Here is a 19,152-nt window from a genome sequence, read left to right as displayed (position 1 = left end):
TGCTTTGGCCAGGAAGAGAAACAGCCTCAGTCTAAGTAGTACACAGAGAGGCTTTGTAGCCTGCTGGCTGGAGGCCTGGCCCCTCTGCCTGCCCTTTAGTCTCCTTTCATGAGGGAAGGCCAAACCTGGGCCTTATGAGCCTTTGACCCTCCCATGACTGTGTTAGATGGGGACCTGGACCTATCTGTAGTTGAGGAGGGCAAAGTGATCAACTGTGCTGCTCAGCATCAGCCCTTATCTCAGCTTCCTCCAGTCAAAACCCTGGACAGCGACATCCAGCTGTTGCATCTCTGTGGGTCTCTGATTGGTCAGAAAAGAGATAGAAATGCTTTGGGTAGAGCCTCAGAACTTGTGAACGCACAGAAACTGCAGCCTTACTTATAGGAGTGCACAGTCTTCCTTCTTTTTCCTTTAATCCCCATCCAGAAGACTTTCTAGGATGGCTGAACTTGACTATTCAATCAACAATCATCTATTTAAACACCTATTTCTTGCCAGGCACTAAGGTAGGTTGCTAGAGTTGCAAACACAAAAATAAACAGTTCCTGCACTCACGAAACTCATATTTCAGGGGTTCTTAACCTCGGACACATGAATTTTAGTTTTTAAAATATATTTTAATATATATACTTGATAAGTATATTTCTATGTAATTAGTTTGTAATCCTATGCATTTTATTTTTTGCATTATATAGCCATTATTCTGAGAAGGAGTCCATAGATAATATTAGGGGACTAGGACACACAAAAAGTACTTTTATGGGGGGAAGCTACATGTAAACCTAATATATTCAAAGTAAATAGAAGCTAATTGGTTGGGGAAATGCTAGCCACTGGGGGGGGAGCAGTGGGAATCAGGAAATGATAATAATAATAACTTTTATATAGTGCTTCCTATATGTCAGGCATTGTGCTAAATGCTTAATAATTATTATCTTATTTGATCCTCATAACAACCCTGGGAGGTAGGTGTTGTTATAATCCCCATTTTACAGATGAAGAAACTGAGGCAAAAAGAGTTTAAGTGAATTGCCCAAAGTTTATAGCTATTAAGTGTCTGAGGCCAAATTTGAACTCAGGACTTCTTGACTCCAGGCCCAGTGCTCTGTACACTATGCCACCTGGTTATACCTAGGAAAGAATACATGTGGCAGGGAACACTTGGACTGAGCTCTGAAGGAGGCTAGGGATTCTAAAAATCTGAAGTGAGAATAGAGTGCATCCCAGGAATAAGGGAAAGTCTGCACAATTCAGAGAGACTGGGGATGGAATGTCATCAGGGAGGAACAGCAAAGAGACCAGTATATGCAGCTGGACTGAAAAGCAAATAGACTACAGTATAGGCTGTAGAATTATGTGATAAACCTAGAAAAGTTAGGTTGGAACCAGGTGGTGAAGAACTTTCAATGCCAGAGGAGTTTGGGAGCCAAAGGAAGTATAAATGAGGAAGTAAGGGACATGGCCAAACTTGTGCCGTAGGAAAACCACTCTGGCAGTCATTTGGAGGGTAGACTGAAGCAAGAAGAGACTTGAATGATGGCAATCAGTTAGGAGGATATTAAAATGATACTGGTAAGAGGTGAAGAGGTCCTGATCTAGAGTGGTGCCCATGTGACCAAAAAGAAGGGTATGGGTGGGAGAGAGGAAGAATAGTGAAGCATAATATCAAGGTTTGGAACCATAATGGAAGGAGGAAGATAAGTACACACTTAGCTTTGCTTGAGACTTAATAATCGAGTCTGGCCTTTGATTGAGGCAGCACAATTGGGTGTATAGTGGACTGCATTTTCTGAGGAAATCCACTACCCCCACAGAGGGGTCCACAGAGGGGCTACAGGCTTCCCTGCACTGCCACAATGGTCCAAGACACAAAGTAAAGAACGTTTGTTCTCTACTATCACTCTCATTTCTTTATTTCTCTTCACTGAAATGTCCGCCAACCAAAGTTGTCTCTCTTCGCCTATCTATCACCCAACCAAATCACTAATCAATCAGTATACAGTTACTAAGCTCCTACTGTGTGCAAGGCACTGTGCTAAGTGCTAGGGATACAAAGACAAAATGAGATAGTCCCTGTCCTGAAGGAGTTTACATTCCAGTTGGGTGATACAATATGGTATTGTGGAAAGAGTGCTGATTCTGGAGACAGAAAATCTGGATTCATTCCTTACCTCTGCTGCTTATCCCCTGTGTAACCTAGTACAAGTCACTAAAATTTCTCTGGGCTCATTTCTTCACCTGTAAAATGAGGGGTCTGGAGTACATGGTTTCTGGGCTGGCTCCTCCCAAGTTTAAATTTATGGTCCTCTAGTCATGAGACAACTAAATACAAGACACATACAAAATGAAGGCATAGTGATGAGGGGGCACCATCAACTGGAGGAAGCAGGAAAGACCTCTTGAAGGGAACTAAGGGTACTTAATAAGTGCCTGTTAATTTCAGTTGAATGTTTGAATTGCAGACTTGCCTGTCTGGAGCCAGAGACTGAGCCTGAGCTCTAAGACCAGGCTAAGGTGAATGCAGAGTCCTTTGCCCCATATTTTGCTGGCTCTTCAGTCTCTCACCCCATCCTGGGCACTACTTTGTGAATTTGGCTTTCCAATGATAGGCTGGGGATCTCTGTGCCTCCTGTTGGAAGACTCTGGTTTTAGATCAGAGCCCCAGGAGATCTTCATCAGGAGGCTCCTGGAGGGAGAGTAGGAATCTTGGAGACTCTCAAAGCACTAGTCCTAATATAGTAGGACTATAGAGTGTGGCAGAACCATGAATGATAGCTTCAGTTCCCACAAGTGTGAGAACCTGGGAGGTAGCATTAACAAAGCAAGACTACTTCCTTGAGGTGCCAGGGAAAGGACGGAACCATTGAAATGCTCAGCTTCACAAGGCCAGGATCCCTTGCACTGAGACAGGCCTTCCAGGCCTTGACCCAACAAAAGTGTTGCTAAGGGTGTTGTTGGGCTAAGTTCCCATGCCCAGAGGGGACTTACTTGAGAACTTGGTCTGATTGGTTGAGATTTATCTTTTCCCACATCCTGAGAAAAAAAAATCACATATTCAGGGTCCTAAGCACTTCTCTTTTCTCTCTTCTTCTATTCCTTCTCCTACTTTATTTCTTTCCTTCCTCTTCCTTCTTTCTCCCCATCCCATTTCTCCTTTTTTTCCTTCTCCTCTCTGTTTCCATCAATTTTCTTTTCCCCAATTCTGCTTCCTCTTCCTCCTACTTCCTCTCATTCTCTTTCTTCTACTTCTCTCTTCTCTTCCTCACTCTCCCCTTTCTTCCCTCAATCTTCTGCTTCTTTCCTTTCACTTTTACCTCTGTTTCCATCTCAGGGTTGGGAGGGTCCATGCTCAGTTGCGAATCATTTCTAAAATATTCCCCAAAGGATGTCCATCAATTGGTGAATGGCTGAACAAGTTGTGGTATATGGTTGTAATGAGCATAGGATGGTTTCAGAAAAACCTGGGAAGACTTATATGAGCTGATGCAAAGTAAAGTGAACAGAGCATTGTATGGGAGAACATTGTACACAGTAACAGCAATATGAGGATTAACTCTGAATGACTTAACTATTCTCAGCAATATAACGATCCAAGACAATTCTCAAGAACTTATGATAAAAATGCTATCTACCTCCAAAGAAAATGTTTGGAATCTGAATTCAATTTGAAACACACTTTTTTGCTCTATTTTTCTTCTTGGTTTTTTAATCTGTGTTTTCTTTTTCAACATGGATAATATGGAAATGTTTTGCATGGCTTCACATGTATGATCTATATCAAATTGCTTGCTTTCTCAAGGTGAGAAGGGATGAGAGGGAGAGAATTTGGAATTCAAAATTTTAAAAAGCAAATGTTAAAAATTTTTGTAATGTAATTGAAAAAAAAATAAAACAAAGAAATACAAAAAATAATGTAAAAAATCCTCCAAAGTGATTATCCTGTTTTTACTTGAAAACCTCCAAGGAAAGGGAACCACCACCAACTCATTCCACTTTTAGATAGCTATAATGGTTAGGAAGTCTGCCATTCTGCAATGTCTATCCATCACTCCTAATTCTGAGCCAAGTTTAGTCCCTTTTCCATATGTCACTTCTTCAAATACATGATAGACATGATAGACTACTATCATGTCTTCTAACTTTTCTCTCCAGGCTAAACACTGCTCCATCCCAGTTCATTCAATTAATAGTCATATGATCTTGAGGCACTCTTTAGCTTATTGATGCTATTCTTAGGAATTAGGTACCCCAAACTAATGAGAATAGTCCAGTTATAGTCTGACCCAGACAGAGCAAGATGAGGCTATCAACTCTTTTATTCTGCTGGCAATTAATGAACAAAAAGACATTTATTAAGCGCCTACTATGTACCAGGCAAAATGCTAGGTACTGTAGTGAAAGTTTCTGCCTTCAAGGGAATTACATTCCAGTAGGGCCAGATAAGACATAGAGGGGAGTGGTAGAGAGCAAAGATAGTTTTAGGGTATGGGGAGTAACTGTGATGGTGAGCCGAGTGAAAGGTCGGTAAGTTGTCACACTTTTCCTAGTAGCCATGATAGCACTGATTCGATTACTCTTCCCAGAGCAAGAGGTGGGAAGGGAGGGAGGGAGAAGATGTCAGTCAATCAACACAAATTAAGTACTTACTATGTGTCAGGCACTGTGCTTGGTGTACAAAGAAAAGTGAAAACACAACCCCTGCCTTCACAGATCTCACAGACTATGGAGGAGACAACATATCAATAATTAGGTGTAGAGTATGGCAGGGAAGATGGCAAAGTCTTCATGCTGGACAGACCTTGGTTTCCGGGTGGGTAGGTGGATGGCAGGTGAGACATTGTCTGAGACCAACCAGGTATAGATAGGTGACTTTTCACTCATTCACCCCATAGTGAGCACACATCACTCAGCCCCAGAAGAGAATTCAAATCTGAGTGAATTAGCTTCTCCAGAAAGGAAGCATGGTCTCTAGAGGTTTGTTCTGGAGAGCTGCTGTTTCATTACTTCTCAATATAGTCTAAGATCTCATGAACTTTTTTGGTTGATGTGTCCCATAGTTTACTCGTATTGAGTTTGCAATTCTCTAAAACCTCCAGACTTTTTTCATTGAAAGTGCTGTCTAGCCACCCCTTCTTCAACTTAGACTTGTGAGACTGATATTTTGAAGCTAAACATATTTTGAACCTACAAGCATAAGACTTTATATTTATCCCTATTAAAATTCACATTATTCAACCCAGTTCAATGTTCCACCTTGTTAATATCCCTTTGGATCCTAACTGTCACTTGACATCCCCCCTAACATTAAGCCATCATTTTCTGATTTGTATAAGCTTCAAAATGTTATTAACATACCATCTGTACATTCATCCAGGTTATTAACAAAAATGTCTAACAACATTGGGCTAAAAAAATCAGATATAGCATGATTCGCAGCACATCAAAAGTGCTTAATAAATGCTAGTTGACTAATTGAACCAGTGATGGATTTCTGGGGCACTCCATTAGACACTTCTCACAAGCTGATGTCTATTTCTTAATAACTATTCCTTGGATCTGGTCATTCAGCTTCTTCTTATTCTTCTTTCCTCTTCTCTCCTTATGTTTTTCTCCTCCCTTTCTTCCTTTTCCCCTCTTGCCCCTCTCTTCTCCAACTATATTCCTTTCTCCATTCTCATGCTTTCTTCCTTTCACTAGTCCCTTTCTTTTCCTCTCCCTCTGTCTTTCCCTGTCTCTGAATTGCCACCCCAATAGTTTTTACCACTTTCTTTTCTCTTTCTTTCATCTTCTCTCCTCCTTCTCTCTTCCTTTCCCCTTCTTTTCCCTCTCTTGCCATTTTGTCCTCTGTCATTCCTCTCCCCCACTTGCAACTTTTCCTCATCTATCTTCCTTCATCCTCTTCTTTTCCCACTTTTCCCCTCAGCTTTTCCCTTTCTCTTCCTTTCACAATGTCGAGCCTCTTCTTCTTCTCCCACTCTTTACCTCTCTTTCACTTTCCTTTTCCTTTTCCTTTTCACCTCTACTTTTCATTTTCCTATCATCTCTTTCCCCTCTTATCTCTCCCCTTTACCTGCTTTCTTCCTCATCTTCATTTATCCCTTTTTTGTCTTCTCTCTTTCTCTTTTTTTCCCTTTCCCTCTCTTTTTTGTCATCTCTCTTCCTCTCCCATCTTTCTCTTTATCTCAGTTGCTACCCCCCAACAGAACTAGAAATAAGTAGTTTTCCTAAGTCTGATGGGAACACCATGCACTTCCAACTTCATATTCTTAGCCATGGTTTTTAAGGCATTTACACAGTTAAGGCTAGAGGAAATCCTTTTTTCCCAAGAAGAATTGTCTCTTCTTCTACTTTCTTTTCCTTCACTTATCTCTCTTTCTCCTTCTCCCTCCCTCTTATCCCCTTCTCCTCTTTTCTTTAACCTCAATCTTCATCTTCTCTCTTTTTCTTTTCTTCTCTCTCAATTGCTTCCCCTAACAGAACTCAAAATAAGTAGACTTCCTAATTCTGATGGGACCAGCAATGATCTCCAATGCCTAATTCCATATTCTTGGCCATGGTTCTAAGACCTCTAGGCAATTGGGGCTAGGGGAAATCCTTTCTCCCAGGAAGAGAATGGTCAAGAAGAGATTACAAACTTACCTTTCTTAGTGGCTTCAAAGCTGTCGTGGAAGTGTATCCTCTGAATATCATAGGTCAAGGTGGTATTGGGTAGCAAAGTCCTGTTTCTGTTGATGATATTGGCAGAAAATCGGAAGGCTTGCTCCTCTGCATTCATTACCTGAGCATTGGGCCCATCTGCATACTCAAAGATTCCCCCTGTAATAAAGAGACCTTAGGGTTAGCTGTACTGAGAAACTCTCCTCTGTATTCCCCAGGCAGAAGTCAAACCCATAGCAGTCAAAGATCAGGGAGGGAGAAGCCATAAACTCAGGTCTTCTTGACTCCAGGCCCACTAGTCTATGCACTGCACTACCTAAGGCAGGGACCATTTTCCTTTTGTTTTTGTATCTCTGCATCCTAGCCCAGATATTTAATAAATATTTGTTGGACTGGAATGGATTGGAAGCCAACCTTCCTCAGAGAGGGGGCACCCACAGCTGTGGAAGCACACTAGTATATAAGTGAGGAAACTGAGGACCAGACCAGGGAGGTGAATGCCTGGGCAAAGAAAAGGCTGGTAGATGATTAAGGAGAGAGGGGGTTCCTAGGAACAGCAGCTTCAGTTCTTTGGCAGCAAGTCTAATCCCCTTCCTTTCCACCTCACTCCATCTATAATAGCTAGCTAGTAGGTTTTAAGGTTTGTAATAATAGTAACTAGTATTTATATAATGCTTCAAGGTTTATAAAGTACTTTAAAACGTTATCTCACTTTATATTCATAATAGCCCTGTAATGTAAGTACTATTATCCTTATTTTATAGTTGAAGAAACTGAGGCAGCCAGAGAATAAAGGACTTGCCCAGGGTCAGGTAGCTAGTAAGTAGCTGAGGCTGGATTGGAACTCAGGTCTTCCTGACTTTCAAGTCCAGTCCTCTTACCCTCTGCTCCACCTAAATGAGTACATGAAAAGGCCCTAGCCTAAAAGGGCAAGGGTCTCCCATTGTATCCTGGGCCATTTCCAGTCATCCTGATGAATATCTGGTCACTGGACCCAGATGGCTCTGGAGGAGAAAGTGAGGCTGGTTGCACAGACCTCCTTCACTCAAATCAAAGTCAACTGCAAGTTGTGTCATCATTTTCCTGATGTCCTCTTAGAGAATGAAGGACAAACACAACAACAACATATATTATATCTCACTTCACCTGTATGACCACATTATAAGGTAAGAGCTAATTTCACAGATAAAGAAACAGAGTCAGAGAAGGGAAGTGACTTAACTAGGGTCACAGGGATGGTTAAGTGTGGGAAGCAGCTCTTTGTGACTCCTAATCCAGGACTATATATACAATATAACTGGAGTCCTCAGTGGGGAGGAGTCTATCTTTGGGGTAGGAGTGAGAGGAAATGATCTCCAGGACCCCAGCTCCCATCAAGGCTCTATCCTCTGGAAACATTCACATTCTGAATCAGAGGAGGTGAGGGCAGTCATTGAGAGCAAGGATGGCTTCCCCAGGGACCAGCCCCTCCTCTGAACAAGCAATCTCAGAAAAACCTCCCAGAATATTATCCATGTGAACTTGTGGCTCTGCCAAGGGGTCAGACCCTAGTTGGAGAGCAGCCTGATACACTCTCCTGTCTATACCAGCAACTTTCCTTGGCAGAGAAGCTTTTCAAATTTATTGCCAGCTGGGGACTCACTGTGGCATAGCTTCCTCTGGAATTGCTTTCTGTGTTGATACCTGCGTCTGTTGACCACTAGCAATCACTTTTGCTTCTGGGTTATTTGTTGTACTGATTAGTGCTTTCTATTAATGAATAGCACCCCCTTTTCTAAATGGCTTGTTCTGTTGGTATCCCCCTCCCTCTGGTGATGACCCTCATCCACTCTGCTGAATTACTCACTCCCCTAACATCTCTCTGTGTGTTGACATCTCAAAATCTCTAATTGATCTCGCTTTACATACAGCAGGGAATCTTTTCGAGAGAGGAACACTTAACAACTTAATAAATGCTTGTTGTTGATAATAAGAAGACAGGCTAGCTGAGAGATGATGGAGGGAACAGCATCTCTGCTTAAGTGACTGCTGAGGGACAAGGGAGAGTAGAGTCCCACCCCAATCCAAAGAAATAGCTGGGGGGCTGGGTTCCAGCATCTCCTGAGTCATCCAAGCTTCTTTCTTGTCTTTGATGTGAGTTCCTGGAATACCCATCAGACCCATACTTAAACATGAGCCCCAAAACATTCTCTAAAGCTAAGAGGAAATGACTCTTGAATGAGCTGTCATTTTTTATTTTCTATGCCTCTGTTCACCTCCATTAGTGTAAGCAAAAACTAACCATGGTCCCAAGGCCATGAACAGAAGTAGGTAGAACTAAAAAAATCCTTAATGGCATGAAAACATATAGGGGTTAAAATATTTGAGAGAATGATGATCTGGCAAGAGCTACAATTTGTCTGAGTTCAGAGGGAACCTAGAGATCTAGTCCAACTCCTTCATTGCACACAGGGAGAAACTGAGGCCCAGAGACAAGAAGGGATCTGCCCAAGGTCACATGGCTCTCCATTGCCACAGCAGGGACTGGAACCCAAGATTTCCTGCCTTCTCAATCCAGGGTTCATTTTTCCCTATAACATATCATACTGTTAACAGGGAACCTTAATACAAAATGGGATTTTATACATGTAAAGGATCCCATCATAGTTTTGTTCATACAGAGAAAGGCAGCAGCTGTTCTGAGTGAGAATTCTTTTCCAGGTATGTCCTCGAGGGAACAAGCCACTGATCTTGGCTTCTCCTGGCTCCTTTCCTTCCTTCCCATACATTCCCCATGATCATTATTTAAAGAGGCTAATAAGTAGGTTGGCACAGTTGATTAATGCATAGTCTTAATCATGATTGCATAGTGTAATTGGCATTAATTTGAAGAGCTAGTTAATTATGAAAATAATTGTCATTGCTTTCAGCTTTAAAACAATGGCGCCAAGGAACTGAGTCTCTGGAGTTGCTAAGGAAATTGAGGCCCAAGGATTGGGCCCACAAAGTAGTAGGGGCAGGAGCCACTGGAGAAGGTCTGTGTGGCCTGCAAAACCTTCCACAGAATGAAAACATCAGAGCTGGGAGATTCTCTAGAACATAGAACCCAGAGTGTGAGATCTGGAAGGAAGCTTAGAACATAGGACATAGGTATCATAGCTGGAATGGGCCTCACTACATAGTATGTCATAGCTATAATGGATCTTGGAACATAGATTATAGAGTGGGAACTAGAAGAGAGCTTGAAAGAAAAAACAAAGAATGCCAAAGCTAGAAGGGACCTTAGAACATAGGAGGTAAGAGCTCAGCCTGCCTTAGAAGAGAGAGCATAAACTGTCAGAACTGGATGGCACCTCAGAACATAAAGAGTAGAATACAACTTCTTAGCTGGTCAATAAATATCAAGTGCCTACTATTTTCCAAGCATAGCACTAAGTTCTAGAGACACAAAAAAGGCAAAAGACAGTCCCTGCCCTAAAGAAACTCACAATCTACTGGGATTCTCTGGAATGGTACTAGACCAGAGGGACTATCTGATCCAACTCTATTATGTTACAACAATTGCACCTGACCAGCAGTAAATGTACCACCATAGCCAGTGAAGACGAGACAGATTCCCAGACTTGGGGAGTGAGTTCAAGAGGAGGCAGATTCCCACACTTTGGGAGTGAGTTCAGAACCTTCTTGACCACCTCCCCACATACCACCCAAAGGCAGGACTGTGGGGGAGGGCATACTATGCTCACTAGCCCATAAAAGCAGTAAATGCCAAGGCTAAAACAGAAGCCCCCTTCAGAGCTAATAATTCCTCTCTTATACCCCCTTCCCTACAACTCCTGTAGGCATCATACCAGCCTGACCCTCCCCATCACACTATTCTAGGTGGTGCAGTTAATAGAACGCTGGGCCTGGAGTTAGGAAGACCTGAGTTTAAATCCAGCATCAGACACTTAGTAGCTGTGCGACTGTGGATGAGTCACTTAACTTCTGTCTACCTCAGTTTCCTCAACTCTAAAATGGGGACGATAATAGCACATACCTCCAAGGGTTGTTATGAGGATGAAATGAGCACAGTGTCTGTTACATCACACGGAGTTTTTAAAATGCTTGTTACCTACCTACCTACTCTGGTCAGCCTCAAAGAGCCTTTGGCTTCAGACCATAGTCATAGTGGAACAATTCCACTTAGCATACAGTTAATTCAGTCCTCTGGTCACACTATAGTCAGTCCTGCTTCCTCTGAAGCCCATCCTCCCCTTATGTTCTTGTAATTGCTATACAGCTTTCTTCCTAGGCCTCTTGCTGCTCCATTGCAAAGCAACCCTTCCATTACTGGGACCATAATATTGTGCCTTAGTCTCTGATAGCCACTACTGGAACACTGGAATTTTTCCTGTCAAATAGGGCTTGGGCAAGAGAGAAGGGATGAGATGCGTGTGGTGGTGGTGGTTGTGGTGGTGATGCTATACTTACAGCTTCCTTTAATCTACCAAGTTTGTTATCAGAAATATCTTTGGATCTGAATTGCATCTTGCTAGGTTCTTGCTTGATCCAGCCCTACAGCCATCACCAGCATCAGGCCTCATTTTAAAGATTGGGAAGATGAGACCAAGAATGAGATTTGCTCAAAGTGTTAAACAAGTGAGTGAAAGAGCCAGGGTTTATTCCTAGGTCTCTTGATTATCAATAATGTGGTCCTATGCCTTCCACTGAACTCATTGCCAACCTTGGAGAGGCTGGCCCAGACCCCGTTCCATGACTCTCACCAAAATCAAGTTTCCCTTCTCCTGACCTCTCTCCATTTATTGCAAAGCCCTTCTTTTGGGGCACCAAAGTTCTTCATCTTCTTATTCCCTTTGCCCAGAACAGTGTTTTTCCCCTAGTAGGTGCTTACTAAAAGTGTCAAATCTGAATTTATTGAATGTAATATTCTTAACATTTTGTAGACTCCAGCACTGGGCCTTTCACATAACATGTAATTAATAGCTAGCATCAATCTATCACTTTCCTGCCTGCCATGTCATCATGCGGTCTTATTTATGGCCATCCATCCCCCTCATCTCCCTTCCATTGGAAGCTCAGGCTTCTTCCCTAGGTCTTCAGGCCTGATGGGTGAACTTGTGACTTATCTTGTTGGGGTTAGGCCTCCATGCCACTTCCCAGAGGAAACTGAAGCCTTTGGATTAGATGACCTCTAAGACTTCTTCTGGCCCCAACTTTAGGATCCTAGCTAAATAAGTGGTTACATTTACCACATCTGAAAATGTATACAACATTCTGTCTCCATAGTCTCCATCTTCTCCACCAAGAAGAGGAAGGTAGCTTTCCTTATAAATTGGGTATTGCCCTTGGATTCAGGAAAAATTAGGTTTAAATTTCACTCCCAATACTTACTAATTACTGTGTGACCCTGGGATTTAACTCTCCATGACTTAGCTTCCTCATCTGCAAAACGGGAAAACTGAGCTCCATGGCCTGCAAAGTCCCTTCCTGTTTTAAATCTATGGCCCTTTAACCCTATGTTAGCTGGTTCCTTAAGCACCTACTATGTGCCAGGCAGTATGCTAAGCACTGGGTATACAAAGATAGAAGCAAAATATACCCTACCCTCTAGGAAGCTTACATTCGAAGGGAGGAAGACCTATTCCTACTCTCTACGACCAAATTTTTTATTCCAACTACAGATATGAGATCTTGAGAAGAGAGGAAATCAACAGAGCAGAGGAACTGACAATACGTGGGGGATAGAGATGAAGGACAGGGAGGAGTCAGAGGTGACCCTGAGATTTGGAGCCTGAGTGATTACTAGAGACAGGGCAGGCAGAAGGAGGAGCCTGCTTGGGTGACGACAGAGGCATAAGGAGTTCTCATTTTCCCGTCCCTGTGGGACAGCTCTCAATTGACCCCATGGGCTCCCCTTGTGTTGTTTTAATTGATCTGCCGTATGTCAAGTTTTGTCTGTACAACACAGGGACATGCAAGTCAAATATTTCTCTATCGACCTAGGCCAGAGGATCTCTGGCAGCTTGGCTTGCTACCAGAGGCCCAGAAAAGGAGGCGGGGGTGTCATTATGCTGGGGAAGTGGGTGAGCAGAACACCAGAGGAATGATACCTCAGTGCTCTTTCCTTCTCCCCGATCTCCTCTGCCTCCTCCCTCCCCTTGTGGTTAACCATGAAGCTGACAGAAGAGAAGTGAAGGGACTGGCTGGGAAAAAAAACAGGCTGATAGATCAGTGAGACTGTCTGCAAAACAGGCCCCATTGCTCTCATCTCAAAGACCAACCGAGACGTCACAACATGTGTACACACACACACACACACACACACACACACACACACACACATGCACGCATGCACACACGCACACACACTCCCCTCTGTGAATTTTTTATTTGTTTTCAGAGTCAGGCCTTAGTCAAAGGATTTAATATCCACCAGCGGAAACCGAGGAAACGGCCAAGGATGGAGGGGAATTTGAGATCTGGGAAAGGGCTTAATAACAGCTTTTCTCACTATGGGGCTGTAAGGTTCATGAAATAAACACAGCGGTCCCCTGAGAAAGGTGTGGCAAGCGTCTTTCCTAGGATGCTTCCTAGCATTCAGAAAGGATGGAGTCGGGAGATGGGTCTGAATTTTGCCTCAACCATTTCCAAATCTCAGAGTGTTGGTGGAGAAAGCCCTCTCCAAGCCCTGGCAATGGGCGATGGTCACCCTCATTTTGCAGAAACCTTCCCTGGGCCTTGATTTCCCCAGATGTAAAATGAGATGATTGGATTATATGAGCTCTAAGGTCTTCCTGAACTCTTTGTCCAGTGCTTAGAAGAGTGCCTTATACAGAGTAGGTGCTTAATAAATGCTTGTTGATTTATATTGACTGACTGATTAATACATGGTGTCACTCCTGATAGAATCAAAGTTTCCTGAAGGTGAGGCTATTTCATTTGGATTTATACTCCCAGTGACTGGTATATATTAAGAGCTGGAAAAGTGCTTGTTAATTGATTAATTGGTTATGACTTAAAGTCCAGTCCTTTTGCAATGTAGCTGCTACCTTTCAGAAACAGAATATTAAAACAGAATCTGAGAATGCCCAGTTAAGATGGACTTCTGAGACCAACTGATTCAGGGGTACTAAATGTGGGGTCCAGGGGCCCCCACGGGGTTTAAGGATCTATTTTAAGGATCTATTGACTTGGAGGAGGGGAAATTGCATCTTTATTTCAATAAAATTGATTTCCTTTCAATGCCTATTTATTTTATTTTATGCATTTAAATCCATTCTTCTGTTTAGGTCCACAGACTTTAGCAGAGTGTCTGAGGGGTCCATCCGATCAAAATACAGTTAAAAAGCTTTGGTCTAGTCCAACCTGTACTCGAATAAGAATCCCCTCTATGAAAAGAACATACCCAAGAAATGGTCATACAATTGAGTTCAATTCAATCCAACAAGAAACAATTGCTAACAATATCTGGCAATGGGGTAGCACTTTAAGACTTACAAAATGCAAGCCCATTGAAGACATGGACCATCCCCATTTTGAATTTGGATCCCCAGTGCTTAGCACAGTTCTTGGCACATTGTAGACATTTGGTAAATGTTTGTTGATGGGTAGGTATAAAATTATTTGAGTTTTACAATAACGCTGAGAGGTTACATTATTTTCCCTCCTCCTCATTATACAGATGAAGAAACTGAGGCTGAGCGAGATTATGTGAACAAAGTAGCTAGGTGACACAGTGGATGTAACTTTGGGACTAGAATCGGGAAGACCTGAGTTCAAATCCTGCCTGAGCTACTTATTAGTGGTATGAACCTGGGTAAGTCACTTAATCTCTACCTCAGTTTCCTTATCTGCAAAATGGGGATAATAATAGCGCCTACCTCCCAGGGTTGTTGTGAGACAAAATGAGAAAATATTCATCATGTGTTTTTCAAACCTTAAAGTGCTATATAAGCACTAGCTATTACGAAGTGACTTGCTTATCATAGCGCAGTTAGTGGTTATTAGAGGCAGAATGTTAACCAAGGTTTTCTTGATCCCAGGTTCAAGGCTCTTCATTAAAGCTCATTGCTCCTCGGTGCAGAGTATATAGCAGCAAAATGAGAACTATTCCCTGCCCTCAAAGAGTTCATACTGTACTGGGCTAATAGAGAAACATGTAAACAAATAAAGATGTGCATACTCGATTAAAGACGAGTGAGAGAGCGCTAACAATTAAAGAGATCCCTTTGTCAGTCAACTTGCATTTATTAGGCATCTACTTTGTGCCAGGAACTACATTAAGCCCTGGGGAAACAAAGAAAGAAAGGAGCGGGGGAGGGGGGAGAGAGAAAGAGAGAGAGAGAGAGAGAAAGAGGAAGAAAGAAAAAGAAAAGTCCCTTTCTCAAGGAACTTACAATCTAATTCAGGAGAAAGCATGAAAACAACTGTGTACAAACAAGATATATACGAGATAAATTGGAAACAATTTCCAGAAGGGAGGCACTAAGATTGGGACTAGGAAAGGCTTCTTTGCAGAAGATAAGAGTTAAACTGAAATTTAAAGGAAGCCAGTGAAGCCAGGAGGTGGAGATGAGGAGGGAGAGTGTTCCAAAAAGGAAAAGATTTCCATACTGTACGGCACATGAGTTGAGCCTTGAAGAAGCCAGAGCTTTTATGAGGTAGACGTTAGGAGGGAGAACATTCCAGGTTTAATGGGCAGCCTGTGCAAAGGTACAAAGGTACAGGGTGGGGGGAGGGGGAGATAGAGGACCAAGTTTGAGTAATAGAAAGTAGGCTGGTTGGGCTGGAATGTAGAGGGAGTATGTAAAGGGGCAATATTCAATAAGTCTGGAAAGGATCAAGATTATAAAGGGCTTTAAGCTCTAAGTTGAGAAGTTTATACTTTGTTCCAGGAATAACAAACAACCACTGAAGATTTTTGTGCAGGAGTGTGCCATAGTCATACAAACCTCTTAAAGACCCCCAGGGAAGGAGATGCCACTACCTCCTATGGTAGATGATTCCATTTTTGAATAGTTTTAGTTAATCTAAGGAAGACTGGAGACCATTGTTTTACAGATAAGGAAGCTGAGACTTGGTGAGATGAAGCAACTTGCCCAGGGTCATATACTGAGTTAGTGGCAGAGCAGAGGTTTTAATCTACATTTTTGGGCTCCCAGGTCATTACTCTTTTCTCAACACTGTACTGCCAAGCTAATGAACTCTTTAGACTGTCTCCACTGAAAAGAGAAAAGGATCGATTTCTTTCTCACCTCCTCTATGATGCCCCATGCACCATCATAGCCCAGGCTGGATGTCCATATTGAATAAATCTTCTGCCTGCTGCAGCTGCTACTGGGTCACTAGTGAGTACAGGAGAGGCTCATGCCTAGCTAATGGGGCTAAGCTGAGGGGGAGGGGCTATTCTCTGGGCGGCAAATTTATGACAAGCAAGAGTAAGAAGCTGGGCTCATTAGCAAACTTCAGAAACAGGGAAGACATAGTGTTGACTTGATGAATAATAATGCTAACACTGGCAGGCTGGCAGCCTGAGCTTCCGGGGCTCAGGCAGCAGTAGGTCAAAGCTCGGGGGTATTTCTGAGATCCTGGAAGAGGGAGGATGTAGACTGGGGGAAACCAGGGCGTAGGCCATGAACGAAGTAGAGCCCTCCCCCTCTTCCTCACTGCCACATCTTCCTGTATTTTAAATACCAATTGCTATGCAGGTTAAATACTTATTCAGCTGCTGCATTTTAGCTTAAAAGCCAGCTAATTGATCTCTAGAGATCCTGAGAGAGCAGTCAAGAAACCGCCTTAATTAGAATCAACTTCTGGTTCTTTTTTCTTATTATTTTTTTAAATAAAGAAAATACAATTGAAATGACAGGGTCCCTAGAATCAAGCAATGTGCATTTTATTTGTAAGGGAGAAGCAAAATTATTTGTGATTCTCTAGTATGGAGTTCCTACCTGACCAAGCAGTCAGACACCTTGCTAGTGAGAACTCTCGCAGGTGGGAGCTGTCCAAGCTAGAAACCCTTACAGCCTTATCTCTAAAAGACTGCGCTCTTGTAGCCAGCACCTCCAGCAGGTAGATTCTCTCACAAATGGGATTTCTTGCAGGGAGAATATCTCAGAGGTGGGAGCTCTCCCATGAAACTTGTTCACAGGCAGGACACTCACAAGCTCACCTGCCTCATATTTCATCATCAGTCCTTCAACAGAGTCCAAGAACCTCAGAGCTGAAAAGTGACTTCAGATGTCATCATCCAACCTCCTTTCCAGCGGAGAAACCATTTCTATAATATTATTGACAGGAACCATCCAAGTTATATGTCCCATGACAGGGAACTCACTACCACTTGAGACAATCCATTCCTCTGGTGAACAGATCTGATTGTCAAGAATGTATTTTTTCCATCAAGGTGAAATCAACCTCTTTGTAGTTTTTGATATGGTCAAAACAGCAACAGGACAGAGGTTTGGATCTGAGCTCTGAGCCTTGTACAGAGCTCCTCATTGTGTTATTTGGGGCTAGTCACTATACCCCTCTGGGCCTCACATTCCACCACACCACCAATCACAACTCCTGGCTAAGAAGCAGCAAGATGGTATGGATGTGACACTTTAGACCAGAGGTTCTTAACCTTTTTGTGTCATGGTGGGGGTGGTGGGAGGAAGAGCAAGCATTTATCGTGTGCCAGGCAGTGTGTTAAGTGCTTTACAAATATTATCTCATTTGACCTCCACAATAGCCCTGTGAGGTAGGTGCTATTATTATCTTCATTTTACAATCAAGGAAATTGAGGCAAACAGCAATAAAGTGACTTTCCCAGGGTCACATATCTACTAAGGTTCAAAGACTGGATTTAAACTGAGGTCTTCCTTATTCTAGGCGTAGCACTCTATCCACTGAGGTGACCTAGCTGCCTCTTTGTCATTTAGGGGAAGCCTATGGATTCCTTCTCAGAATCATATTTTTAAATGCACAAAAATACAGTTACAAAGAAAACCAATTATATTGAAATATGGTTATCAAAATATACTTTTGAAGTTTGTGGTCCTCAAGCTAAAGACCTCTGTTCTAGCTGCAAGGACAAAAGGAGAAACACTTGAAAGTGGAAACAGCTGGCCAGGCTTATCTGTAAAACAAAGGGGAAGCAAGTGATATAGACTAGAGATTCACAGTTTCAGATACAATCTTATTTTTGTGTTCTACTTTGTTTATGGAAATGCTCATGGCTTGGGTTGTTTTTGGTGTGGGTATTCTGGTGCTTGTTAAGTTCAGAATAAAAAATGAATTTAAGGGAAATAAACAAAGAGGTCAGAGTAGATGTTCTCTAGTTCATTATCTCCTTCATGTTCCTATGAATGTTCCTGATTTCTCCTTGTTCTGTGCTCTAAAGCCAAGCAGAGTAAGTCTAGTTTCTCTTCTATACAACCCAAAATGACTTCTGACTCATTTTCTATATCCATTTTGTATCTACTTATCTGGAAGCATGTGACTTCCCCCTACAGAATGTAAGTTTCTTGAAGTCAAGGTCAATTTCACTTTTTTTTCTATCTCTAGGACCTAGCACAAGACCTGTAGCTTAGTAAGCACTGAAAAATAAATCCTTATTGAACTGAATGGTTGAATGCCATCCCTTCAAATACCTAATGAGAGGCATTGTGTTGGCCACTAGTCTTTCTCATCTCCAAGCTCCACATTTCCAATTCTTAGAAATGACCCTCCTGGGGCACAGTCTTCAATTTTTTGCCGTTCTGGATACATTAAAGCTTGATGATGACCCTCTTTAAATGTGTCCCCAGAACTTGATACAATGCCCCAGGTAGGATCTGAGCAGGTGATCTTTGCTCCCCAGATCAGCCTCCAGCAGCTGGGTGGCCTGAGTCACCCTCCCTATGAGCATCCTTGTGTTTCCTTTCTCCCAAGCAGATTCTGTGCCCTGATTCAAGGTAACCTACTGACAGCTCATACATGACAGTATCTGGGTAGTTGGCAGGACACACCTGGACAGTTGTTTAGCCATTTCACTGGAGGAAGGGTTGAAGTGGAAAATTCACCTACTCTTGAATGAAGAGCTGTCCACTTCCTTTCAAAAAAGATGTCACTTACAGTGAGCACACAACTTCCAAAGAGACATAGGTGAAAGGGAGAGGAGTAGATTTGTTATCCACACATCTGTCTGATCAGCCAAATCTGTCATGTTGAAGCTTGGAGCGACATTTTGCCACTAACTCATTATGTGATGGTGGAGGGGAGTGGTTGAACTAGATTAGAGATTTTTAACCTGAGGTCCACATCCTTGGTCCATGGATAGATTTCAGAAGGTCCATGGATGGAATACACACATATGTATATACTACATATATGTGTGTGTATATATGTGTGTATGTGTGTGTGTGTCTTTTCAATGGCTTTTGATATCTTTTGTAATCTTATTATTATTCTGAGAGGGGCCCAGAGGCTTCACCAGAATGCCAGAGGGTCCAGAAAACAAACAAACAAACAAAAGGTTAAGAACCCCTG

At 42.5% G+C, this 19,152-nt stretch overlaps 1 protein-coding gene across 1 annotated transcript in view; it reads right to left on the bottom strand.

Moving 5' to 3' along the window:
• GRIK3 (glutamate ionotropic receptor kainate type subunit 3) overlaps positions 1–16,273 on the bottom strand; it is a 151,186-nt gene extending 134,913 nt beyond the window's left edge. The window contains exons 1-2 of the mRNA XM_036743758.1: positions 16,153–16,273; positions 6,640–6,816 (exon numbers count right to left, since the gene is read on the bottom strand). Coding sequence (XP_036599653.1) covers positions 6,640–6,816; positions 16,153–16,273 — 298 coding nt within the window. The remainder of the gene's footprint in view (positions 1–6,639; positions 6,817–16,152) is intronic.
• Positions 16,274–19,152: the final 2,879 nt, after the last annotated feature.

Source organism: Trichosurus vulpecula, chromosome 2, assembly GCF_011100635.1.
Source record: "Trichosurus vulpecula isolate mTriVul1 chromosome 2, mTriVul1.pri, whole genome shotgun sequence".
Lineage (NCBI taxonomy): Eukaryota > Metazoa > Chordata > Mammalia > Diprotodontia > Phalangeridae > Trichosurus > Trichosurus vulpecula.
This window is presented reverse-complemented; position numbering and strand designations above follow the sequence as displayed.